The sequence below is a fragment of the Drosophila albomicans genome, chromosome 2L, assembly GCF_009650485.2.
Source record: "Drosophila albomicans strain 15112-1751.03 chromosome 2L, ASM965048v2, whole genome shotgun sequence".
NCBI lineage: Eukaryota > Metazoa > Arthropoda > Insecta > Diptera > Drosophilidae > Drosophila > Drosophila albomicans.
Window position 1 is genome coordinate 11,705,656 of NC_047628.2, and position 26,779 is coordinate 11,732,434.

Sequence of the window (26,779 nt, forward strand, 5' to 3'; positions counted from 1 at the left end):
TAAAAAACGTCACCCTAGCAACAAATGTTATTTAATCGATTTTACTGGCCTTTGAAATTCCTTGACGTGAATCAAATACACAAATTCCAGCACATCAAAGTTGTCCAACATCGCAAGCAGTTCAAGTCGAGTATTATATATTTTCTATACGAGCTTTAAGATAATCCAAAGAGATGAGTGCCAGTGGAAATGCGCCGCGAAGACAGCGAAAAATACGCGAACAATGCGGTTCATGTCCGGATCGCTTTTCGCGCGATAAACGACAGGTTGTTGTGGAGGATTCCGATACCACTGAGGAGGAATCCTCCACCGACGAGGAGGAGCGCTGGAAGGATGTGGCACGAGCTGCCGAAATACCCGCTGAATACTATAATATCCAAAAACTGGTGAAGTACATCAAGGCGGGCAATCAGACAGCAACGATTGTGTCGCTTTGCTGCCTGCAGGATTACGATCTGCGCACACAAATCAATCAGTTTGCCATCCAGGACATTGGCGGTCTCGATGTGCTCGTCAACATCCTCGAGTGCAACGACACCAAATGCTGTTTGGGCGCACTCTCTGTGCTGTCGGACATCACACTCAACATTGACATACGCAAGACAATCGTTGATCTCGATGGCATTCCTCTTATTGTGGATATCCTAAGTTCCTCCATGAGGGATCTGAAGACTATGGCAGCCGAGACCTTGTCGAATGTCAGCAAAGTGCGACTGGCTCGCAAATATGTGCGCCAATGTGGCGGCATCTCCAAGTTGGTCGATCTGCTGGACATCAAGATGAGGTAAGAGCTGATATGAGAACTGTTTTTTTTGCTATGTATAAGTACAGAAGTAACCAGCAGATCATCAAATTTGGTTCTCTCTTTTTTGTTGTCGCTCTATCTATTTTTGTGAATTTTACTTAATTTTCAACCTTAACTTCTAACATTCGATTTCTTGAACAAGTTATGAGTTTGAGGTAATAGAACTGACAACGACACTCCTTAATTGTGCATTACTTTGTTTTAAATTTTTCACGTTCTTAAATAGATTTGAAATTTAAAACTGTTACTAATAATCGTAACTAAATAATTTCTACAAAATAAGAAAACTTCATTTGTTCTTGCATTTAGCTTAAAAAAAACGAATTCTATTGAATTATACATCATAAAATCAAGAATCCAAAGAGCATAAATAAAGGCAATCATAAATATTTTAGAACTTTTCTAGAATATATTTTCCTGAAATAAGATAAAATAATACTTATTTTAAAGCTTATACTTATTTTTAATTTACGAAAATATTCTTAGAATACTGCAGTTTCTAAATTTTATTGAGAAACTATACATATATTAAATTATGATCGAAATTCATATTATATATTTAGATTGTTTGTTAAAAAAAAAGAAATCGGTTGCAAAATTTTAAAGACGGAAAATGAACTATATTAGAATTATCTTATGATTGGAAATCTCATTTAATTAATTGAAAAAATGAAATTGTGGAATTTAAAACCTTATTTTCTCTCTGGAGCATTTATTATTCTTTCATTTTTCAACAAAGATGCATAAATATATAATATTACATTCTTAAAACGATAATAGAATCATTTAACAAAATGTGCCGAGTATCGAAATATGCACAAATTACATTAGTCCAAGAAATTCTTACATAATTCTATATTTTATAAAACTGGTGTAAATTAAATTTTCAAATAATTTGTTTGCAGCATATTGCAGACTCCGCGCGATCAGCTGACTGTGGAGGAGATCGAGTGCCTGGACATGGCACGCGCCGGATCCCGAGCCCTGTGGACACTGGCCGACTCCAAGCACAACATGGAGCAGATGCGGAAGAGCGGAATTGTGCCACTCATGGCCAACCTGTTGAAGTCGGTCCACATCGATGTGGTCATACCCATAATGGGCACCGTGCAGAAATGTTCGTCGGAGCCAAAGTTCCAGCTGGCAATCACTACAGAAGGCATGATAGCGGACATTGTGAATCACTTGAAGTCGGAGTGCATTGATCTCAAGGTGGAGGGCAGCTCAGCGCTCTACAAGTGCGCCTTCGATGCAACCACGCGGGATTTAGTGCGAGAGGCAGGTGGATTGGAGCCACTGGTGGCCATACTCAAGGACAAGACGGTGCGGGATAACAAACCATTGTTGCGAGGAGCAACTGGCGCCATCTGGATGTGTGCGATGACGGATGAGAATGTAAAGGAGCTGGACGACATGAATGTCATACACCATTTGGTTGCTCTGCTGGCCGATGAATGTGATGAGGTGTTGACCAATGTGACTGGAGCGTTGTCTGAGTGTGTGCGTTTCCAGGAGAATCGTGTGGCTGTCTTAAACGCTGGAGGATTACCATCGATGGTGTCGCTGCTCAACTCGTCGCATGCGCCGCTGCTCGAGAATCTGGCGAAGGCGATCAAAGAGTGCGCTGAGGATGCCGATTGCATGCGTGTGCTCGAGAAATTGGACGCAGTGCGTCTGGTGTGGTCACTGCTCAAGAACACCAGTCCGCGTGTCCAGGCCAATGCTGCCTACGCCATCTGTCCGTGTGTCAAGAATGCCACAGACTCGGCGGAGTTGGTGCGCAGTCTCGTTGGTGCCATGGAACTCGTTGTGGGTCTGCTAAAGTCCAAGGAAATTATGGTCTTATCGGCTGTCTGTGCGGCGATTGCCACCATTGCCCTCGATCAAACCAATCTGGCCATACTCTCGGATCTGCGTGTCATCTATAAGCTGGCGGATCTGGTCAACACCACCGATGACAATCTGCGCATGAATCTCGCTGCTGCGGTTGCTGCATGCGCTTGCTTCGGCAACAACACTGAAGAATTAGGACGTCTGCGCACTGTGACGCCCATTGTCACTTATATGACCAGCGACAATCCGCTCGTGCATCGCACCACGGCCATGGCCCTGGAGAAGCTGTCGATGGATCCACAGAACTGCATCACAATGCACCAGGTAAGTCGGGTTAAAATCCTTTAATCAGGAAGTGCAATTAATAATGATGAGCTTATAAACATCATACGCCAATAACTCAACAAGCAACAAATTCTGCAACAGCAATTTGATTTTTATAATTAAAATTCAAAATACAAATTACAGCTTATTATACCCGCTACCCATAGAAGTAGGGTATTAAGGGTATTTTGTAGTATACCCTTCATGAAATTTATGTAACAGACAGAAGGAGGCATCACCCAGCCCACAAAGTAGTATATTCTTAATCAGAGTTAACAGCAGAGACTATATAGCCATTTTCATCTGTCTGTATGATCTCAGAGACTATAAGAGATCGCTTCCGGTCGTACAAATCGAATAGTAAGCATAATTTTGAAGCAGTCTTTTGTTAAGTATAATTCTAACTAAAGTCCTTACGATTCCTGAATATTTGTTTGTAATCTGAGAAATAATTGTATATGGCAAAAAACGGCTACTGCTGTCGAGTCTGTTTCTCTGGTTCAAAATTTCTCATATTTTGTATATTTTTGGTACATTTTATATTCATTAGTTTATCAATATACCAAATATAACCATATGTACAATTTTGTACTTTTCCTCTATATTAATTCAGTATATTTTAAGTATAATACCGCACTCTCACAGTCGAGTACGCTCGTATGCATCTTTCTTACTTGTTATACCCGCTACCCATAGGGTAGAAGGGTATTATAACTTTGTGCCGGCAGGAAATGTATGTAACAGGTAGAACGAGGTATATATTCTTGATCAGCGTCAATAGTATATTGTGCCGTCTATGGTATATTTTGAATTTTTTTGCCTTTATTAAAAATGGGTAGCGGGTATCTCACAGTCGAGCACACTCGACTGTAACTTTCTTACTTGTTTTTATAATAAAATAGTAATAATTATTTCAAAAATTGAACGTAATTAGATTACATTGAAATTTATTAAAAGTTGATTTTTATTTTTCATATTAAATTCAATATATAATAATTATTTACTTTTAAGTAATCATATCACTTACTGACTTAATTGATATTCGCCATCTATTTACTTCTCAGAGCGGAGTTGTGCCCTTTCTTCTGGAGTGCATTGGCTCTACCAACAAGGAGCTGCAATTGGCTGCTGCTGGATGTCTGCGCAACATTCGTGAGTTGGCGCTGCGTGCCGAGGAATATATGCTGAAGATCGACGACGATTAGACACGAAACTTTCTACATACTTCATTCTTCTTTTACGCTGTTTAAATTGTTTGCAAGTGCTTCAAATAAATGATGCAGCAAAAGCTGCTATAAATCAAAATTTGCAAGTGAAGCTCAAGTTTGTTTCCTATAGAGTTGGAATTGAATTCAAGAGGGCAACGTACAGAATAATTTTCTTCACTGCATTGGATGATTGATTCTTATTATATGTACATAAAACGGACTAAAAAAGTTCGGTAAATAAGTAAAGTTTGTTAAGTTGAGGAGTTAATTAAGTTAGGGAGCATAGCCATTACATTTTTTTTTTAATTAGAAAAATAGTCAAAAAATTCAAATAACTGACATATGGGTAATTCTCTGGTAAATGTCGCGTCCGAACAGCTTTACAGCGACAAAAAAAACATAAACTAAAACAATTTTAAAATTTTACAGTGACAAAAAAAAACAAACTAAAACAATTTTAAAATTAAAGCTTCGGATTAGCACTATTTTTAGAGCTAAGATTGATTTTAGTAACTTATTCTGTTTTTCGATAAAATATATAAATTCGTTCATTTTTTGGCTTTGCGTACGAATTTGTTAATTTTTGCATTTATCAGAACAGAAAACAAAACAGAAAAAAAATTGCAAAACCATTCTTAGCTCTAATTAAAGTACTAATCTATAGCTATAAAAATAACCTTTACTTATTTTTAAAATTGTTTCAGAATATGTTTTTTTTGTAACTGAAAAGCTGGTCGCACGCGACATCCCTCAGAGAATTACCCATATGCATTATGCAGTAGTAATAAGTAACCTTTTCGATCGGTTCTAAGCTAAGCAAGCAGCTTGGTTAAGCTGGTTTGGTTAGACGGACTAAGGTAATGATTTTTTGGTACTTTAAAACTCAAATCTCATAATACCAAAAGAATCTTACCTATAGATAAATATTCGTTTGCATATCAAATCACTTTTTTAGGCTTCAATTGTAGCAAATTACAAAAATAAATTATATATGATTGCTTAAAATTCAGCACATTATTTATATAATAAACAAAGACCTCTATCAAATTATTTTGTAAGTACGACATAACATATGTACATATTTAAGCCCTAATACTATCGTTAACTTTACTGGAGGTTTGAATCATTACAGCTAACTTTTAGGATATTTAACTACAGCCATCTGAAAGATTAAAAGTTTTCATACAAAAACTTGTTTCTCATAAATAAATGCACACAAACAAACGGGTTTCAACATTTAGCTATAAATATATTTGGCGGAACAATTGAACTAACTAAATATGGGAACAGCGCCATCTAGCGGTCAGTAGCTGGCGTTGCTGCCCCTCGTCGAGATGCTCATGCGCCGCTCTACTCGATTCGTGTGCGGCAAGAGGCAACCAGGCGGCGGATAGCGCCAACGTCTCGGTCTCGACAACAGCGTGCCATCGGTGGAGGCGCGATTCCGGAACGGAGCATCGATGTCGCTTCGTGAGCTGCCCAAACTGCTGCTCGCGATGTCGTCCGTGGACTCGGTGTGATCGCCGTGGACGCTGCCTTCCTCCTGGCAGGCACTGCCAATGAGAAGGAACGAGCGACGCGTCACGGCCAGCGACGTTGTGTCGTAGAAGGAACATGAACCAGAATCAGGAGGCGTCAGGATACCATCTGCGGCATTTGCCACATCACTGGTGGAACGTTTGAGCTTGGGGAATTTGCTGAACACACGCCAGAAGCGGAACACATCGCGAAATACGTTCTGCACCTGAAAAACAGCATGTGAAAATCAGATTAAGTTTTGGAAGTTAGGGTAGAAGGGTATTATAACTTTGTACCGACAGGAAATGTATGTAACAGGTGCCTCCTTCTACTTGCCTCTCTGACCCTATAAAGTATATATATTCTTAATCAGCTTAAACAGCCGAGACGATCTAGCCATGTCCGTCTGTCCGTCTGTCTGTCTGTCTGCCTGTTGGTCCGTCTGTCCGTATGAAACACTGGATCTCAGAGACTATAAGAGATAGAGCTATAATTTTCGATATCATTTGTTATGTTTGCACGCAGATCAAGTTTTTTTCAAATTTTTGCCACGCCCACTTCCGCCCCCGCAAATCAAAATCGAATAACAAGCGTAATTTTGAAGCTAGAGTTTCAAAAGTTTTGAGAGCTAGAGTTTGTATATGCAATAACTACTATAATAGTTATGATTCCTAAGAATTTGATTGCGATCAGATAAAAATTGTGGAAGTTATTAAAGAAATACTTTTGTATGGGCAAAAACGCCTACTTACTAGGGGTCGCAGTTGCTTTGGCTGACAATCTGGTATATTGTGCCGTCTATGGTATTTTTTGAATGCGGTACAATATCGATATACCAAATATACCATTTGGTATATTTTTAGTATTTTCGCAGTATATTCGGTATATTTTGAGAAAATTTATTTCTTTTATTCAAAATGGGTAGCGGGTATCTCACAGTCGAGTACACTCGACTGTAGCTTTCTTACTTGTTCTAATTATGATTATTACTATGATAGATAATACAAATATATATTGTAACATTAAATAATAACTTCAATTAATTAGAAAATCCAAAAAATTTTAATTATAAAAAGTTAATTAGGAATTTTCTGTTTAGGAATATAAATTAAATGTAAGGATCATAAAATATATAAATAATATTTTAGGAAGGAAGGCTTATTTACTAAGAGTTACATTAATCTATTCATTATTGCTAGGGTCGGAGTGGTGGATAAGATTAGATTAATGCTTTCGTCGAATTTCATTCACACACATCTGATTTTGCACTAACACTTCATGCTATCAAATAATCAAATTCAATTCACTTTGATCCATTTCGTTCTATTTAAATTGAACCATTTATTGAGTGCATTGTTGATTATACACTTCTTTATAATGAGCTGAATTAATAATCGCTTAATTTATAGAGCCCTAAACATTATCAATATTTTAATTTGGCAAAATTGATTATAACGATAAGAAATTTTTGTATAAAAAGGAAATTTGGCTCAGTCTTTATTCCAATTAGTGTCGCCAAAATGTTCCGCTGTATAATTTATATATCATTCCTAATAAATATCTTAACCATTCTTAGTAATGCTCAAGAATTTAATGAAACTAACGAAATTCCTCCGATTACATCGCAGATTACCGACCTAAAGTGAGTTAACCAAAAACTAAAGTATTAGTAATAAGATAAAGATTTTCCAGCCAATTTCTGACTTATGTTTACGTAACTATGTACGCAACTGTGCCGAGGCAGGAATCTATTCCAAATCGAGTGGAATCTACGAGATTTATATTCCCAACTACTTTCAACAACCCTTTAAAGTGGCCTGTGATTTGAAGACTCAGGAAGGTGGTTGGACTATTATTTTAAGACGACTTGATGGGAGAGTGAAGTTTTATCGAAACTGGAATTCTTACAAAAAGGGATTTGGTGATCTAGATGGCGAGTTTTTTTTTGGGATTGGACAAAATACATGCATTAACTACGGAGTTCAGTCAAGAGTTGCTTGTGATTCTCGAGGATTTTCAGGGCACAGAAGTGTTTGAGAAGTATGAAAGATTTGCAATTGCTGACGAAGATGAACTGTATGCTTTGAACACTCTGACCCCAGGCAGCGGGACTGCTGGTGATTCTTTGATACATAATAAGTTCTATAATTTCTCCACCTATGATCGGGACAATGATGCATCGGATAAAAACTGTGCCGAGGAACGAAAAGGAGCTTGGTGGTATAAGAACTGCACTCGAGCGTAAGAATATATGCTATGATTATCCCAATTTTCTTGCTAAAACATTTTTTATAGCCAATTTACAGGTATATATAATGGCACAAGTTCTCTGGGCATTTACTGGTCCGAATTCAGGAACAAAACCTCCCTCAAAAAAACCATTATGATGATACGTCCAAGGAAGATTTCCTACATAGACGATGATTGACTTTGTCTGTTCATAGAGACAAAAACAATTTGATCTTTGAATCTTTTGATATTAACATATAATGGACATATATTCATTTACATTAATATAATATGTTTAATTTTAAGCATTCTTAATTTGTAATATTAATCTTCACAAAACTACAATATAATATTATAGAATGTTGCAAAATTTTCTAAATTTAGAAATTTATTGTATGAAGTAAGGAAATACATTAAATATTTATGGATGCTTAATTAAATAGTGACTGGAAGAGAAGCTAGTAAAGTTCCAGAGAAATTTGAAAGAATATAAAACAATGTTCAGGTACTATTGATACTAAAGATCATTGAGATTATTAAGAAATTGTGAAATTATATAATGCACGTACCTGATCAACACTCTCCCTAACGGATATCTCATGAAAGCAGGCGCAGGATAGCTCACGAAACCGACGTTGTCCCTCCTCCAAATTGACCATTCGATCTCCCGTCTGATCTGTCTTGTTGCCCACCAGTATGACGGGTATGTCCAAGGCATAATCCTGCAAAGCAAAGCACAATTAACAGAAGTTGGTAAGAAAAAGCAATTCATGTCAATTCAAACCTTGCTGGTGGAACCCAATTTGCGTCGACGTTTGTTGTAGTTGATGAGGAACTTCAGTCGACTGCACTCGTCAAAGGAGCACTTGTCTGTGATGGAGTAAACGAGTATAAATGCATCCGCCCAGCGTATGTTCGACTCCAGACTAACTCCATCCAGTTCCTTCAGAGAACAAGAAGTCAATTTGCTTTATTAAATCGTTTAAAACTATTTTTACTCACATGCAGCTGACCGGTGGCATCCAGTATATCGAACTGTATCGCCTCATTGTCCAACGTTGTTTGGCAGGTATAGATTTTCTCTAGATTTGGATCATATTCTCCAATAAAACGGCGGGTGATAAAACGCACCACCATGGCTACACAAATGACGAAGATAAAGTTGAGGAAGGTTTTGAAGCTTTAGCAGACTTGTCTCCTATTACTTTGGCTCGTCACTCACCCGTTTTTCCCACTCCGCTCTGGCCGAGCACCATGACCTTCAGTGTCTTTTGTTTATTGGTATGCAGGCCCAGCTTGACCAGCGACGACTTTGGCGAGGTGGCATTCATTTCACTTCACTCCACAACGTAGAAATCAAATAGAATGTAGACGAAGGCCAACTGTTTTAGGTGCTGTGAAAAAGAAAATAAAAGCTGCGTAAGTTTTTGCCATGAGACGAACACAATGCGTCTGTCTGCCCAGCATGATTGACAGAACCTTTTCTGATGCCCTACAAACTAAGCATTAAAAGGTTACATCGACTCGCGACAATTGTTTGTTATGATGTATTGCCAGCATAAAATTATTATATGGTAAAGTATTGTACAATCTCACAGTTGCTCAGTGGCCAGACCTTAAATTAATTTCCCTAGGAGATGAAGAATGAAAGTCTTATTTTTTGTGTATCAAAAGTCTGTGTGTATATGAAAAAGTGTATATTTTTCTAATAATTACAGCTGTGAACTTAGAAATAGCAGTGCTAGTGCGTGTTTAAAATTGAAAAATGCTATTATAAACACAACTTCAAGACAAAATTTGCTTTGCTAATTTTTGGTTGTTTCTTATCTCTATATTTCCATCAACTAACAAAAACGAATTTGCAAAAAAAAAAAACAGTTATGTAGTTTTTTTCGGTCACACTGCTATTTCAAAGTTCACATCTGTACGTACTTTAAATCTTCGTTAAGATTCTTCATATACAACAAGATTAGGCTCTCAAATGGAAAGCAGTAGAATTATTTAATAAATATTATAAAATATGTAATATTTAAAAAAAAGGTTAAGATGCCATGTCAGAAAACTGTGTTGATAAAATACAAAGAATTCGCTGTGCTTGTAATAATACAGGGTATGCTTTGGTCTATCAAGCTCTTTTCCTGTACATTTGCATGTTCTATCAGATATTATTATTTGCTGCATAGTTCGGCTGCCCGTAATCCATACGAGGAGCTGGGAGAGTTCTTCCACCTCCGATACGCATTTTTGGCTCAGCTCACAACAATATTGCATACTTTCGAGCGTCGGCAACAAAAGGCGGGTGAATTTTTCGTAGCATACACTAAGGCGCACCACAAAAGACAAGCGAGTGCGTGTGTTTTATAGCTCCCCCTCCACGCACACACAAGTCTAAGTATACATATGTAAATGTGAATTCGTGTGTGAGTGTGTGTGTGTGTGTTGTGCTGCTGATAAGGTCAACAATGTCAGCGACAACGACAACGACAACTTTGAAACATTTATTGGACACTTTTTGCGTCGCCGTCGTCCCAGGGTCAGAGCCTGAGACTGAAACACAAGAGCAACAGCGACAGCAACTGAACTGGAGCCACACACACAGCTTAAGCCATCGTCAGGGCCAGGGACATGGTCAATATTATGATAATGTTTATAATAATCAACAACACGCCCCGACAATTATCAGCAGATTACTCACTCTATATACATATACTGGGATACATAGTTCCACTTGCAAGCAATTCTCGTGCACTTCAAAATAAGTAAATACAATAGTACTCATAAAATATCAATTATCACTTAAATGCGAGGTAAATGTCGCACTCCATTGGGCGCCCTCCATTCACTCAATGTCCAAGTGCCTCTCGATACAGTCGCATTATTTCCAACAACCAAGAGCTCAAGTGCATGTGGATAATTCTCCGTCTCCGTCTACGTGTACACTCCACTCCTAGTGTTTGTCCAGTCAGAATGTAAACAATGAGTCTGCCAGGTAATTTATCGATATCGAGTCACAATTTGAATACTCTTCAAGAATACACATTTAAACTTTAGTTTAATGCTCTACTCTAAAATATCTATTATGATTAATCTGGTTTAGTTATATTATTAAAATTTAAGGAACAAATGATTCTAAGAAATAGTAGAAATAAATAAATTGTTTAGAGTATTTTCAAAATTAGGCATCAGGTTGAAGACATTCTTAGTAAGTTTAAGCTTTGTCATAAATTTAAAATTAAATAAAAACAAGTACTACTTATTTGAAATAAAATCAAAACAGTGCAGTATTATTCATAAATTATACCACATTTATATATAACTGCTAGAACGTACCAAAGGCATTCGATATATACAACAGAGTACAAATCTTACATATACCATACGAAAAAATCTTTTCTTCAGTAACTATGTATTTCATAATAAAAACAGAAGTTTATTAAATTGAATTTGTACTATGAATCAAATCGTTATCTGCTCTTTAATATTTTATTTTAAGTAAATATCACTTGACTAAATCAATTAAAATAATAGATTAAATACAAAAAACAACTTTTAATTAAATAATAAGAATACAAAATTACCTACACATAATATAAACGTTTTAATTTGCTGAGACGACAATAAAAATCTTTTGAATACTAAATATTTTATAAGGTTGATTGAGCAAAGGTAGAATAATAACTAACTTGGTCAAATTATTCTATATTTTGATTATTTTACAACCAGTTTACAAGATATTTTAAAAGCTGAATTTATTGCTCAAAATCAATTTAAATTAAATGAAGAATGTAGAATGTAAAGAGACAGAAAAACATTTATATATTAATTAATATTTATATATATAATACAAAAGTAAAATTACCTATTCAAATCCTAAATGAATTCAGACCGCAGTAAATTCAGGTTAAGTAATTCTTAACATTTATAAAGAAGAGTTCGACTAATGAGTAACTTGATCAGATTAAGCACTTATCACTTGTTGAGTGTACTCCATGGAAGAGTATTATAATTACTTCTGCTACTGAATGAGAACACAGCTCAGCTCAAAGGCTCGTGTGCTTGTTTGTGCATTGTGTTTACGACGCATTTGTTGCTTCACACAAATACACGCGCTCAAACACAGACAGATAGATGGCGGGGAGAAAAAGAGAATCATGTGGATGTATATAGAAGTATTAATGTCTGCTGTGCTGATAAATATTCATCAGGAGCAGGCGCCAGCAACCAGCAACCAGCAGCCAGCAGCCACATGCATGCTGATTATGCCAGCAGCAGCAGACCAGGAGAAAATCCTGGACTCGGTTCCGAACCCGAGCCAGACTTTACCTTTTGCGACTTAAAGCATTTGCTGCGTAGATTTTAATTAGGTGGATTTGTAGCTCAAACAATGCGAAAGCCGAAAGCGGCTGCCAAGGCAACGCAACATTCTATAGAACGCTGCGCGTGCCTAATGAACCAATTGCCTGCCAGCCAACAGGGCGTATACGTAACGCAACGTAACACATCGCTCCACTGGTCGGCTGGTCGATTTTATGTGCATCAAGTGGTTGTGTTGCCACGACGCCTGGAAAACAACTTTTTCGAGAGTTTTTCTCCGTCTCGCCCTTAGGTCCATTAAGTCCCGTCTGTGTTGCGTCTGCTCCCCAAGCGAAACTTTCGCTTTCACTTCGACTTCCACTTTCATTTTGATTTTGATTTCGATTTAATTACTGCGATTTTCTTTTGTTTCGCCCTCTACATGTGGATGTTCACACGCTGTCCCGCAGGAAACTCACGATGGGAATCGCAACAGCTTTAAGGGGAATGACGATGTGTTGTTCTCTCTTCTCTGTTGTCTGTTGTGGCCATCGGGCGGTGCAGTCAAGCAAGGTGTAAACAGTGCCAGCAAACTGTTACGCACACTAATGAGTTCTAACGCACATTATCTGCCATCTTCGCACACATTACTACACAGTAGGGTTACCCAAGAGACCTCAAGACAAGACTCTCAAGTGTGACACGCAAGCGAAAGCACTTTAGTTTTTTTATTTAACTAGTTAAAGACAGAAGCAATTGCACATCTTTAAAATATAAAAACAGGTAAATCTTGCCAATTTATTTAGAAATATTTTGTAACATTTCTGCAGTGAATCTTATTGTATATAATAAAATATAATATTATTACTATACGCCAAATATTTAAAAGCAACTTCTGATTAATCCGGATATTCATGGCATTATTTTATGACCGCAAAGATATATAATATATAAATGAAGTCAGTGAACTAAATATAAATAATTAAAACACATTTTTAATTTTAGTGAAGATTATTGTTATACCATAATTATGGAAGCATAGATTACAATTATAACAATTATTACAATTACAAACAACAATTTATAACCTATCGAAAATTTATTAACGCTGAACTTTAGTAAAGATAATATATAAACATTTTCAAAGCAATGTTATTGATAAAAATAAATTACCATAATTGGTTAAATTTTCATATTTTTAAATGTGAACCGCAAAGGATAAAAAGTAGTGTAAATACATTATAAGTTTGTATTTAGAGTTTTTTTTATATTTAAGCAATGACTATAGTTCTTAATTTAACAAAACTGTCTTTTCAAAGTGCAACTTTTGAATATAACGAATTCTCAAATTTAATTAGTGAATAGATATATAAAAAAATTATAAATTGTAGGGAATAAAATGATAATGTAATACAAAAAATTAATGAAAGTTACACATTCGACGCTACCATTTTTAATTAAAATACGGATTACAATAAGTCGTTAAGTAATATTAAAAAAATATGTATACACGGAGAGATTAAATATTTTGCTTTCTTTGTTAAAATTTAAGATTTTTCCATTCTTGAAACAAGATTATACTCTTAAATTGCAAGATTAGGAAATCTTGAATATTTGCTGGATTTTTATTTTGACTTAAGTATTAACTTTCTTGGTTCAATTTTGATATCATATAATCTTGATTCAAGATTTTATACTTGATTTTGGCACGTTTTTTCTTTCTGTGTAGTCTTGAATTGAAGCAATAAAGTTGAGTGCATTAAAATTTCAGGAAAATTTTCAATATAAGTTAGATAAGCGACGCAAAATAGGAAAGTGATTAAAGTGTCTTTAATACGAAAAAGTTACTCATGAAGCACCCTCATTGCCAACATTGTCAACGGCACCTTATGAGCATACATTAAGGACCAGTGACCGTAACTGTAGTTGGGGAGCGGGACCTTGGCATAGACATTGAATTCAAAAAAGTTGCTCAGGCATAGTTACTATACACACACTCTTCACAGAAATAGCAGCAGAATGAAACACTTGGGTCAGTGTGGTAAGAGTGAAGTGGAGTAAATGAGACAGAAACAGAGAGTGAGTGAGAGAGTGACATCGGGTTGTTGACCTGTTTATGTTTATGAAAACTTATTGCGTGCTACATTTTGAGCAAATTGAGTTGAGATTGGGTTACTACAGAAAGCGCGTCTGGTTGCCTAGCGCACGTGTCGCACTTCGCCGTGTTGCGACGAGAGCTGCTTAAAATTCCATAGAAAACAAATCAACCTAACCACTGACCAATAACAAAAACATAACAACAACAATAAGTAGCCACAGTTGTTAGTACGTAAGGTGTAATCGACTATACAATACCAGGTATTGAAAAAGAAGTGAGTATTAAAAATACTCATTGAAAAAAACTATATAGAAAAGTAGATTTTAATCTTGATTTTAAAAACTTTTTGCTCTTAAAGAAGAGTTTTGAAAACAAGAATTCCAGATTAATAAAATTAATAAAAGATAGTATGTATTCCAAAAATACCAAAATATACTGAGGGCTTTATTTCGTATATCGATATGCTATTATATTTAAAATATACTTCCAGATTAATAAAAGAAATTATTCCAAAAATACCAAAATATACTGAGGGCTATATTTGGGATATCGATGTACTATTATATTCAAAATATATTTCAGAAGAGTTTTTAAAACAAGAATTCCAGATTAATAAAAGAAAGTATTCCAAAAATACCAAAATATACTGAGGGCTATATTTGGTATATCGATATATTATACTACAATATTCAAAATATACTTAAGAATAATATACCAAGAACAATAGTTCCAGATAAATAAAAATATACCAAATTTATATACCCAAAAATTCTGAACTATGCCGAAACCTATATTTGGTTTTTCAATACACTATTACATTCAAAATATACTAAAATTAGATTCCAAACAAATTCTTATATTATTATAGTCAGTAATATCTTAGAATTTTATTTATTCAAAAACTAAAGAGACGCAATAACTGTTAAAATGTTAAAACACACATTAACACTTTAAGAGTATTCCCTCCAAATTTCATAGCTCTAGCTCTTATAATCTCAGACATTGAGCCACTTATACAGCAGGACAGACAGACAGACGGATGGACAAGCACGCCTATGTTGCCTCGTCTCGCTATTGGAGCTGCATCCTTTTGTCTACTTGCAATATTTTCGCTAGTCACTCACTTATACCTTCTGCACTGATAGCTGACCGGGTATTCGAAAAAAAAAGTGTAGTACTCGTAGGTTGTCATGGCAGCAAAGCAATTCCGCTTCCACTTTGGCTAAGGTCATGGGAAGCGCAGCACTTGCGACGCGACTCATGACTATTGGAGTTGTGTCGAGTACTATAGTAGCAGGTGTCCCCCTTCTGCCCCTTCTCCTACGTATTTGTGCTTGTCATTTCACTTCATTACCAACCATCGACAACATTAACAGCAACAACAACAACACACACACAACTGTTGCCATTGGTTGTGCGTCCCTGAAATTGAAAATGCGAAATTGTTAGACCGTATGTCGCTTAGCGTCGCATTGTAGAGTTATATATATATATATATATATATATACGTATATATATGGAAGTAGAGAGAGCTCGTCGGTCAGCCTCCATCGACCACAATAGTCCATGATTCCCCTTCCCTTTCGCTCTCCCCCCTTCACTCAACTGCAACGGTCGCAAAGTATTTATTTTGTCGCGCATTTCCATGTGGGATGTGAAAGTAACCACGCAGCGTCTGCGTCGCAGAACCTTGAAAACAGTATTAGCCAAAATATATACAGTATATACTATACATATATAGTATACGAAAAAAGGGAAATTTGATGTGGCGAAAGCTCCCAAAAAAAAAAGAAACAATCAGAAGTGCGATTTGCAAATATGTGAAATACGAGATACTCTTTATTCTAAGCAAACATTCAAAGTCAACTGAATGAAAACTCTTTTCTACAGAGTTAACAAAGTATAGATCAAGTGATCCAATTTATAAGAATTAATTAAAGATTGTTCCGACATCGACTAATTTATTAAAGATACAAATATTTTGATTCTTATTTAGATATCTCTTTGTATTTTTGTTAAAAACTGAATATTTCAAAAAGACAAAAATACGTCGTTCCTTATTTAGTTACCTTTTTATACTTTTGCTAAACAGTTAATATTTCAACTGATTTCTCTTAGCATTATAAAGGAAGAACATAATTTTACAATGTTACATTTATTTATGAATACCATAGTAATTTTTCTGTATAAGAACTTTAATTCCAATGATTCGCTTCTTTTTAATTCACAAAACACTAAGTATCTGAGAACAGTTTTAGTATTCAACAAAAATTGTAAATTTCTCACCAAAAAGTACTTGAAATATAAAATGAATTTTAATAAAGTTCACATTAAAAAATGGCAAATGTAAGGAACACTTTGCACTTCCTTTCAATTATTAAAATACTAAACGCATAAGAATAGATTTAGTTTGCATGCCTCATCAACAAACATGAAACATTTGTTACTTAAAAATACTTGAAATAAAAGATGAATTTAAAAGAGCTTCATATAAAAAAAAGAAGAAATCTAAGGAACACTTTTATTGTCTAGACACGACACACTTAATGCCTACAATTAAGACAACTCATGACAACTTAAATGCAGAAAAGATGTTACAAGAAAAGGGTTTTTAACTTGCCTCAGAGCAAATTAAAATGGTTTCACATTTAAAGAATTTGCGTATATAATTTTCTACGAATCAAATACTTCAAAAGAGGCGATTCCATTTAAATGTAACTGGGAAGAAAAGAGAACAGCAAACATGTTGCATGCTTCGAAAAGGACACCAAGGACTCTTGCTCTCAGGATACCCAAATCATACAGTAGCAATGCAAACCGCAACGACGAGGCCTTGTTAAATAAGCCTCATAAATACAAGTCAACCGTCATAAATGTCATTTCGGGCGAGCGCAGCTGAGAGAGAGTAAGAGTGAGGGGGAAAGGGATACACTCCGAGAGAAAGAGAGAGCAAGAGAGTGTGAGTGATAAGCGACGTTTAACTAAAAATAAATGCGACCATCGTGCTAAAGTTTGCTAACTCATGGCCAGCGTTGAAGAACAATGTGAGTAATATGATACAAAAACCACAAGTACCAACATTATAAACACACACGCACACACACATACCCTAACACACACTAACACACTCACATACACAGGGTTACACCGTTGAACATGTGTGAGAGACGTGCTGAACTGTTGCAAGTGGCTTTAGCTTTGGCTTTGGCTTTGCCCTGTTTTATTTAGTGCGAGAAACACGTGCCCCAAAAGTACGAAAAAGCAACCAACGGTTGCTTCTGGACGAGCACAGGATTGCCATCTGGGGATGGCGAGAATAAATAGTTTTCCCCGGCTTATCTGCCAGTAAGTTTATAAACCTTAAAGTCGCCCCGTTTATCAGCGTAAATTGAATGAATTTTCCAACAGCATTTGGTCAATTTTGTGCTGTTTAACTTTTCTTAAATTGAAGCATTTCAATACAGTTGCTTTATTAAATTTTGTTTTAGCAATTTCCTAATTATTTTGCTTATTAAATTGCTCCTTAAAGTGCAGGTATTAAGTATCAAATTCAGCCCAAATATTTGAAGAAACAAAAGTGTACTTCAATTTAGGTAATAGCCTCTCAATATATTTAGAGCTCCTTAAAACGTTTTGCAGACAAAAAAAATTAACAATTTTATGACTATATAAAAAATAAAATCAAAATGAATGTAAAACAAAATGAATGCAGACAGCACAAAAGTTTATCTAGTAGATACAAATTTATTGCTTTCTAAATTAAATGTATTGAATATATCAACTTCATTTAACTTTAATGTTCATACTAAGAGTTTTACCTTTTCACATATAATGATTTTATCCATAGCTCTTAGCTTAGTTTTCAAACTATAAATATTCCTTATCACAAATAAGTTAATATTTGAAACAACATATTCATTGCATTTCATGATTACTTTAATAAGCTCTCTATAATCAGAAATTCTGTTGAATTTTTGCCAACTGCTGCTAACATAAATTCTGTTGAATTTTTGCTAATTGCTGCCTAAACAGTTTGCCAAATTGAAATTCAACTCTGTACAAGCAGCGATTCTCTTTAAGTTTCACTAATTACTATTAAATCAGTTTGTCTAATTGAAATATAATACACAATCAACATAAATACTTTGCTAATGGAATTTGCCACAATTCGTTGTAAATGAAATGCAACAGCTAACATAAAGCTGGCACAAATTCTCAGCTTTGTCTGATTGTTCTCGCAGCTTATCAACATTTTTTTTCTGTTTTTTTGTATTCTTATCGTTAACCTACTTTGCCAGCATAATAATATAATTAACACGCATAATTTGCTGATGAAATTTCAGCATAAATCAAAGCTTACGACGGTTCTTATTGATTTCACAGCCTCGCGATTGTTTCCTTTGGCTTATGAGTCCCATTTTTGCATCTTTTTTTAAGAGCCTACTCTCAGCTTTTATGCCGAGACATTGTGTTGTCGCGTCACACGCGTCGTATGCGTCATGTGTGTACTTTGAATATCAATAACTTGTAGCTCTTTGCCTATTTTGTGTCTGTTTACGATCGCCTCCAATGAACAGTGAATTACGAGATGCTCGATTGTCACCCACAAGCCACAAGCGAACGTCTTCACTCCCCCTCGCTCCTCTTCTCCCCTCTCTCCACCCACTGAATGTCTGCGGTTGCAAGGCAATAAAAATTGTGATGCTTTTGTTGCTGGGTTTTTCGCGTTCTAGCCGCAAGTTAAAGCCGGGCAGCCGGTGCGCCTTTTGTGGGTGTGGTTGCCAGGGAAGTGCAGAGGTGGAAGGGGGGAGGTGGCTATTAACTAGTAAGTAGCTTTATGACAGTGGGGCGCCCACCAAAATGCGCCTCATTATACGAGTATTTACTGATTGTTTGAGCGTTTCACAAACACTTTTCTCCCCCCTTCTCTCCGCTACACTGACCGCCAAAGACAGTGCAACAAATTTGCTTTTCACTTTTGCTTATTGCGGCGACCTTGCGGGTAAATTTAAAATGTATTTAAAACAAATCAAACAAATCAAATCTCTCAACGCGCCGCGCATCGCTCACATCAAAAATGTTGTTTTGCTTTTTTTTTCTTGTGTTTCTCTTTTACATTTCTCAAAGTCATCGTGTCGGAAATACACGAAACTATCTAATGCCAATTAAAATGATTAACAATGAGATACAAGAGCGAAGATTGTTTATAATTTGCTCGACTATAAAGCACTTAGTAAAATGCAATTGTTGAAAAATTATTGGTAATAATTTAGGAAAGACGTCAAGTTCTCTTTAAGCGATTATGTTGAGATAATCAATCTTGAGATTGTGCTAAAATTTACTACTTTAATTAGTAATTAATGTTGTCTTTAATCTCGTAAATTTAAGTAGAAAAAATTTATGTTGCTTTCTCCACTCTTTTTTGTATATTTTATGACTGAGTTTTGCTTTAATAAATTGAACTGCAAATTTCACAGTGTAGTTTAATAATACTTAATTGAACTCTGTACTTAGTGCCAAAAAGACAATAAAATTTTAATGCTGCCCGAATTAGTAGGAAAACACTAACAATTTTATGATATTTTTAATGGCAGAATTTTCCATTCAATAGTTTCCATAGTTTTATTTTTCATATTTTCACAAGATGAAAAGAAATTGAACTGCAATCGATTTGTTAATCTTGTAAACAAGCTAAACACGTTTTTCTTCTTTTTTTTTGTCTTTTTTTACAGGGTATCCAAATGGTGTCTAGCAAATGTTGCGCATAAACATGTTTATTATGTGCTGCGTGTGAGTGTGTGTGGAAAGGGCAAAAAGCATATTTGGCTAAATTATGTTTCCGCTTCGAGGTCGCCTAAAGCAGAGGCGTGTCCAAAGGGGCGTATTTTGTTCACACATTTCTTTATCTTTGCCCCTTGCAGAGTTTCTTGGCGACGCCGCTGTGCCATGTTTTTAATTGTTTATGAATTTTACCTCAGCAACCACATCAAATAATATTGGAAATTATGCGTTGTTTATTTGTGTGCGTGTGTTTGTTATAATTGTAATAAATTCGAGAATTTATTTTCGCTGCGCGCACATTTTACTAAAATAATTAAGTATACGCACCGTTTGCTTGCAGCAGGAAATGATTTATTTACACCTTTTGCGAAAATTGAAATTAATTGTGTTTCCTTTTGAGAGAGATATTTTATTTTTATTTTTTTAATTTTTATTTATTTTGGTTGAGGAACCTTCGCGGCTAAGTTCCTGTCACACATTAAGCCAAAGGCTGGCGGCAATTATGCTTTTATATGCACTTGCTTTAAGCTACCCTCGATGCGTGTTTATTGCGACGCGGCCAGGAGGCCATTGTAAAACAATAATGAAAATCCGAAATACACCGACAATAACAATGACAACAGCAACAAGAACAAGAACAGAAAAAAAGTGAAAACAGCGCGCGGCGACTGCGCGACGTTGTCAACCGAAGCGAGAGCGAGATGGCGCGAAAGTAAGGCGAGTTCTACTTCACTTTACCACCTCCTCCTCCCACTGCTGTTCGCAACAAGTGCAGTTGTAAAATGCAAAAGAGTTTCGACGCGGAAGTGCACAACAACAACAACACGCCCACAACACATCAAAAAGAAGACAGCGACAGGCGACAAGCGACAGGCACAAACACGAAAATATTTTTCTCCGTATTGTTAATGGGAGTTTGGCGGCAGCCAAGCGTCGACGCGTCCGTTGCGCTGGCTTTCAAACAGGCGAATAAACAACAGAAAACAGGGAGAAGCAACAAAAACAAATCAAGCAAACCAAACGCCGGCAGCAGCTGCGACAGCGGCAGAGGCAGTGACAGCGACAGCAACAGTTAGCTTCAAACACAAGCAAAACAAACACACATACACACAAGTGTTGTGTAATTTCTGCATGTTTGAAAAATCTCTGCAATTATAATATAAACTTTTAATATTGTGTTAATAATGTAGATTTAAACTCATTAAGCTAAATAAATAATAGCATATTTATTAAATTAAATAACATTTGATTCCCGTTTTAGCTTTTTTCTGGCCAATTTGCTGCCAAAGCGACAGCATCTTTGCGTGCTTTACAGTTTTCTGTTAAGCTTTCAGTGAGCTTTACAAACAATGTTAAGCTAGCAGCGAGTTTAACAGCGCGGACTGTTAAGAAACCGAAGCAGTAACTCAAACCAAATAAAATAGAATAAAAACATACAAATACAATAAATTACTGAAATGACATGAAATTAATAAATTCATGAAAAGATGCCTGTTAATTTTCTGGCATGACCTTCAAGCCCATGTGGACCGCATGTGTGTTTGTTATTTATTTGCTGCTGGGCGATGGTGAGGGAGGGGACAGACGATGGGAGCCTGACTAATGTTAAGCGCACGCCACAGCCATAGTCGAGACACCCACACAATTACATGCACGTGCATAATCACACGCACGCGCACATTTCATGTAAACACTTATACTTGTGCATATTTATACAGGCGGCATATGGTCCAAAGGCAACCTGTTGACATCGGTCGGTCGCGCGGTTTGGGGCCGCTGTCTTCCACTGAACACAGCCCACAACCCACAACCCACAGGACACATGTGTGAGTACGCGTACTTTTAGGATGCGTGTGTCTGTTGTTTGCTTAGGTGTGCGTGCACATACATACATACATATGTATGGGTGCCAATGAATGTATATTTGCTACTGGGAATGAGGGAACGAGGAAAGGAAAGGGGAAGTTCACACAACCTACGACCTTAATTATCATAAAGATACAAATATCTAAATTGACAGCAGCATGAATAACTGACGGACATATGGACTGAAGTGAATGTGTGTGGAATTTGTTGCTCAACATTCATGTATTAATTAAATATATGCTTGTCTTCGCTTGCTTTTAAATTTGTTTCAATTAATGCTATACAACTCTTTAGACTATGCGAAATTTATGTATATATATTTATGATTTACCATAGTATTATTGATGTATTATAATTAGTTTTTAGTTTTATATTATTAAAGAATTTAAAATATTTCAAATATTTCAAAAATTATTATAATCAGCACCAGTAATGAACATTTTTTCCTAAATGTATTTCATTTTCAAATGTTTCAAATTTATGTTTAACTAAAGTATTTGAAATTTAATGAATGTTCTTATATAATACATATATTGTATAAATGTAATAATACTTTAATTCAAAATATATAAAATTGATTATATATTTTTGTTGAGAAGGCATGCAATTTAAAAAGTTGTTCATTTAGATATAAATATAATTAATTATATTATTAAAATTGAAAATGTAAAACTTCAATTACTAACTTTTTCTATTTTTTCTAACTCAATGAAAACTAAATCAAAGTTTCTTTAGCTAGGGTATTAAGTAGTCGTCAGCATTGCACATGTCTCTTTAGGTTAGTTGCTTAGGTCGGATTCTCGTCACTAATTGCTTTTGACAAGCGCCTAAGCACCCGAGTCTCAATTGGCAACAGGTTCGAATGCCACAGGATGAGCATTCACTTTAGAAGGCACTGTGCTGTGTGTGATAGTCTGCGTGTGTAGAAGTGTGTGTGCGTGTGTGCCTCTGCATTCATTACGCTCCACTGCCTGAGGCATCAGTGTGACGCCCCCTTTCAACCCATTTAACCCTAATGCACGTGCAAACCAATTGATGGGCGCCTTACTCCGTTTTACCTTTTGCCCCTTCACCTTTAACCCTTGCAGGTCGAATTCTATCGTCGTCATAGCTGCTGTCACTTTGCATTCATGTTGTTTACGCATCAACAGCAGCCAAAAGGTGTTCAAACATCCCCACCATTCCCCTCATTTTCCCTCTCTGCCCCTCACTACACTATTCAACAACTTATCATCTGCTTTGTTTATTTGTTGTTCTAAGGTTAGGGGGAGTCAAACTAATTTGTCAAAAATAAACTGTCAAGGCAACGATGTCTTCGCTGGCCAAACGAAAGAGATAAAACGATAATTTATTAATCGTGTAACTGTTTCCTTAGTGAAAACATTAAATTGGATAGATTCGTATCAAAGTCAAGGTCAAAGATAGCGTCACAACTTGACCAGGCTTGAGGTGAGTGAGAAGCAGCTTCAAATTCAGCTAAGCATTTGCAGCATAGCAATAAAGTTCTGTTGAAATATTCGAAAATATAGTATATTTGATATACCAATTAATCTATTATATCTGGAGTAAGTGGTGAATAAAGGGAATAAATATAAATATACTCAATACATTTTCTAAATTATACTAAATACTTCACTATTGGAAATAAATATAAAAAATTCGAAAATAATATACTAAAATATACCGAATACTATGATATGAAAATAAAAATAAAAACTAATTACTATATACTAAATATTATACTAAAATTGAGACTAGAAATAATCCCATCATTCATTAGGTTTGTAACATTACTTAAATTTAATATTAAATATAGTATAATTAATATACCAATTTTTCTATTAAAGCTGGAGTAAGTAGTGAATAATGGGAATAAATATAAATATACTAAATAAATATACTAAAATATACCGAATACTTTACTATTGCATGCTATGGAAATAAATATAAATACTATCTACTATACTATATACTAAATATTATACTAAAATTGTGTCTAGAAATTATCATATTATTCATTAGGTTTTTAATTTTGCTTAAATTTAATATTAAACAAATAAGAAAGTTACAGTCGAGTATGCTCGATTGCAAGATACCCGCTATTTATTTTGAATAATAGCAAAACTGACCGGTATTATTCTTAAAATATACAGAATATACTAAAAATACTAAAATATACTGAATGCAATATTTGGTATATTGATAAAACACTACATTCCAAACATATCATTTAGTATAAAATAAATATACTTAATATACTAAAATATACCGAAGACTATATTTGGTATGTTGATAAAGCGCTGCATTTCAAATATACCATATGGTATAAAATATACCAGATTGTTTTATGGGTTGCAAATAATATTTTTTATAATTAAATATTTGGAATCCGCCCAAATTAAGTATTTTATATTTTGACTAAAAAATGTAGCCTATCATACCATCGTACATATGTATTGCAAACAATCAAGTGCTCGCTCTCTGACCTACTCTCTGTCAATTGAATGTTTATGGATATATGTTTATTTATAGTACTGCGCCAAATATGATTTCTCAAATAATGTTCTCTCAAGACAAGAAAAGCTTTGGCGCGAAAGCTTTTCGACAACGTCTGGCGATCGTTTAGAAAATGTTTACGCATTAATTACAAACATTAAGCGAAAACGGAAAATAACATTGTTGATTGGAAAATTGTCAATAAATTGCAATAAAATTGACACGCAATCTCAGCAATTAAGACAAAAGTGAGTGCAAAAAGTTGCGTGGTTGAATGATGAAAATTGAAAGAAGAATACTATAATATACGAGTAAATTCATTAAAGAAGTGAACCTTGTTGTTAACCTTGTCCTCAGACTCAAAACCCGTGCCAATATTTAGATAATGTGCCAGACACTTGTTTACAGCCTGCAACTCGCGTGTTTTCTCAGATTTTCGCTTTGTTTTTAATTAACACTCAGCGAAACTCCAGCTGAGAGCTAAACAGGCATTCGATTAGTTTAGGCCTTAATTAGGCTAATGCCGATAAAAATCCACAGAGATAAATATATGTGTGTGTGTGTTTGTGTGTGTGGGTATCAAAGGTATATTCGATGTCATAGAGAGCGGCTTGTTTACTTTAGATAGGCGCCACCAAAAGTCTCTTCCCGCTCTCTTTCTATGACAAATATCGTGAGTAAACAGTTTAACCAATACTCTGAGTTCTAGCTCTGATATTGGGGTCTGCTTCAGGCCCGGACTGTGGGGGATTTGGGTGAACATGAGCATGCGCCAATGGCATGCTATGAATTACTTCTCAAAAGACTGGCAAACAAACTCTGCGTGATTCACAACTGAAAATCATGCGCTCTCCAAGTCACGGCTAATGGCAAATTCGGTTCTGAATGAAAAGCAACAAAGCAACAGCAAACAAATTCTCTTTAAATTCAAAATGTTAATTTGAAAATAATAGAAGCATGAATTAAGATTAATATGATGTTGATTGATTTATTTTTTGATAATTACAAACATTCCAAAAATTAATTTTGGATATAATAGTAATTAAATCTTGAACTTATAAGTTGAATTTAAAAATAAAAAAATAACAAATATTTGTGAGAAATTTTATAATAAAACTAACTAAATAACCTTTAAATTTGTATGTTAAATAGAATTTCAAAATAAAAGAAACAAATATTTGTGAGAAATGGTAAATTCGGTTCTGAATAAAAAGAAACAGTAAATAAATTCTCTTTAAATTCATAATGTTAATTTGAAAATAATTGAAGCATAAATTAAGTTAAATTGATGTTGATTGATTTATTTTTGTTGATAATTACATAAATGAAAAGTAAATTATATTCGAAAAATGAAATTCTTATATTAACAAATATTTTTTGAATTTATTACATTTAATTAAAAAATAAGAATCACAATAATTTGGAATAAATTTCACAATAAAATATATAATAAACGAGTGAAGTAATAAAAGAATACCAAATTTATAAAAGATGAAATTATTTAATGAGGTTAAACATTTTTAATTTATAAAGATAATTGGGAAATAATAAAAACAAATATTTATGATAAATTTTATAATAAAATATATAATAATAATACATATATAATAATTTGGAAATAAGAAAGTAGTTCGCATTTTTAGAATTAGTGGTGTAAAATATTTCATTAGTGGTCTAGAATATTAAAGTTTGGTAAATTAAATGGTCATTCATTTAAGACTAAACAATTTTTAAAATTATAATAATAAATTAAAAAATAATAAAACCAAATATGAAGTCAGATATAATTCGGCTTTTGTTAGTCTTTTGATATATCGAGGAAGAGTCGATACAATTTATAGAATTGGTTATGTAATAAAATAACACTTCATTTTTACAAAATTCTATATTTCAATGAGATTAAATAATTTGGTAATTTATTAAAAATAATTTGAAAATAATAATAACAATTAGTGGGTTAAATGTCGTTTTGAGTAGATATTCTTTTGATATATAATATATAAAATGTAGAAGAAATCTGTTGAACTCTATATTAAATTATGACATAGTGCTGAATAAATAGAATACAAGAATGGAAAAATTGGATCTTTAATATTTTAAAGAACATTTTGAAAAGAATTCAAACAAATAATTGTGATTATATGTTAATGTCTTAATTCAATTCAATTTAGTTAGTTTATATTTACAATGATTACAGATTTCTCATTGTAAATATAAACTAAATTCATTGAATTACAGATTTCTCATTGTAAACATAAACGAAATACATTAAATTGAGTATTTTTATTTATTTTTTGCAATATCTACAATGATTTGAGTATTTTTGTA

The 26,779-nt window shown here is 34.6% G+C and overlaps 3 protein-coding genes across 4 annotated transcripts; 2 read left to right on the plus strand and 1 right to left on the minus strand.

Annotated features, from left to right (window-relative positions):
- On the plus strand, positions 1-4,254 carry LOC117565349 (armadillo repeat-containing protein gudu). Its single transcript, XM_034244405.2, has 3 exons — positions 1-784; positions 1,711-2,962; positions 4,027-4,254. The coding sequence occupies exons 1-3, from the start codon at positions 174-176 to the stop codon at positions 4,165-4,167; spliced, it is 2,004 nt and encodes a 667-aa protein (XP_034100296.2). The 5' UTR covers positions 1-173; the 3' UTR covers positions 4,168-4,254.
- Positions 4,255-5,403: 1,149 nt separating this feature from the next.
- Positions 5,404-21,038, minus strand: LOC117565655 (ras-related and estrogen-regulated growth inhibitor). The gene is made up of 6 exons (XM_034244873.2): positions 20,417-21,038; positions 9,140-9,311; positions 8,920-9,056; positions 8,702-8,860; positions 8,487-8,639; positions 5,404-5,914 (listed from the first exon to the last, which is right to left on the minus strand). Exons 2-6 carry the CDS (start codon positions 9,246-9,248, stop codon positions 5,474-5,476), a joined length of 999 nt encoding a protein of 332 aa, XP_034100764.1. The 5' UTR covers positions 9,249-9,311; positions 20,417-21,038; the 3' UTR covers positions 5,404-5,473.
- LOC127565195 (ficolin-1-like) lies at positions 7,133-8,150 on the plus strand. 2 transcript variants are annotated; one of them, XM_052002680.1, is made up of 3 exons: positions 7,133-7,330; positions 7,381-7,929; positions 7,984-8,150. In XM_052002680.1, exons 2-3 carry the CDS (start codon positions 7,619-7,621, stop codon positions 8,114-8,116), a joined length of 444 nt encoding a protein of 147 aa, XP_051858640.1. In that variant the 5' UTR covers positions 7,133-7,330; positions 7,381-7,618; the 3' UTR covers positions 8,117-8,150. The 2 variants fall into 2 exon arrangements, with proteins under 2 accessions (XP_051858640.1, XP_051858641.1); XM_052002681.1 differs by having other exon boundaries at positions 7,433-7,929.
- Positions 21,039-26,779: the final 5,741 nt, after the last annotated feature.

Coding starts and splice junctions, on each gene's coding strand:
- LOC117565349 (XM_034244405.2), top strand. CDS start 174: ATGAGTGCCAGTGGAAATGCGCCGCGAAGACAGCGAAAAATACGCGAA. Junction 785..1,710: donor CTGCTGGACATCAAGATGAG/GTAAGAGCTGAT, acceptor ATTTGTTTGCAG/CATATTGCAGACTCCGCGCG. Junction 2,963..4,026: donor ACTGCATCACAATGCACCAG/GTAAGTCGGGTT, acceptor TTTACTTCTCAG/AGCGGAGTTGTGCCCTTTCT.
- LOC127565195 (XM_052002680.1), top strand. CDS start 7,619: ATGGCGAGTTTTTTTTTGGGATTGGACAAAATACATGCATTAACTACG. Junction 7,930..7,983: donor TATAAGAACTGCACTCGAGC/GTAAGAATATAT, acceptor CATTTTTTATAG/CCAATTTACAGGTATATATA.
- LOC117565655 (XM_034244873.2), bottom strand. CDS start 9,248: ATGAATGCCACCTCGCCAAAGTCGTCGCTGGTCAAGCTGGGCCTGCAT. Junction 9,057..9,139: donor GAGCGGAGTGGGAAAAACGG/GTGAGTGACGAG, acceptor TCATTTGTGTAG/CCATGGTGGTGCGTTTTATC. Junction 8,861..8,919: donor ATGCCACCGGTCAGCTGCAT/GTGAGTAAAAAT, acceptor TGTTCTCTGAAG/GAACTGGATGGAGTTAGTCT.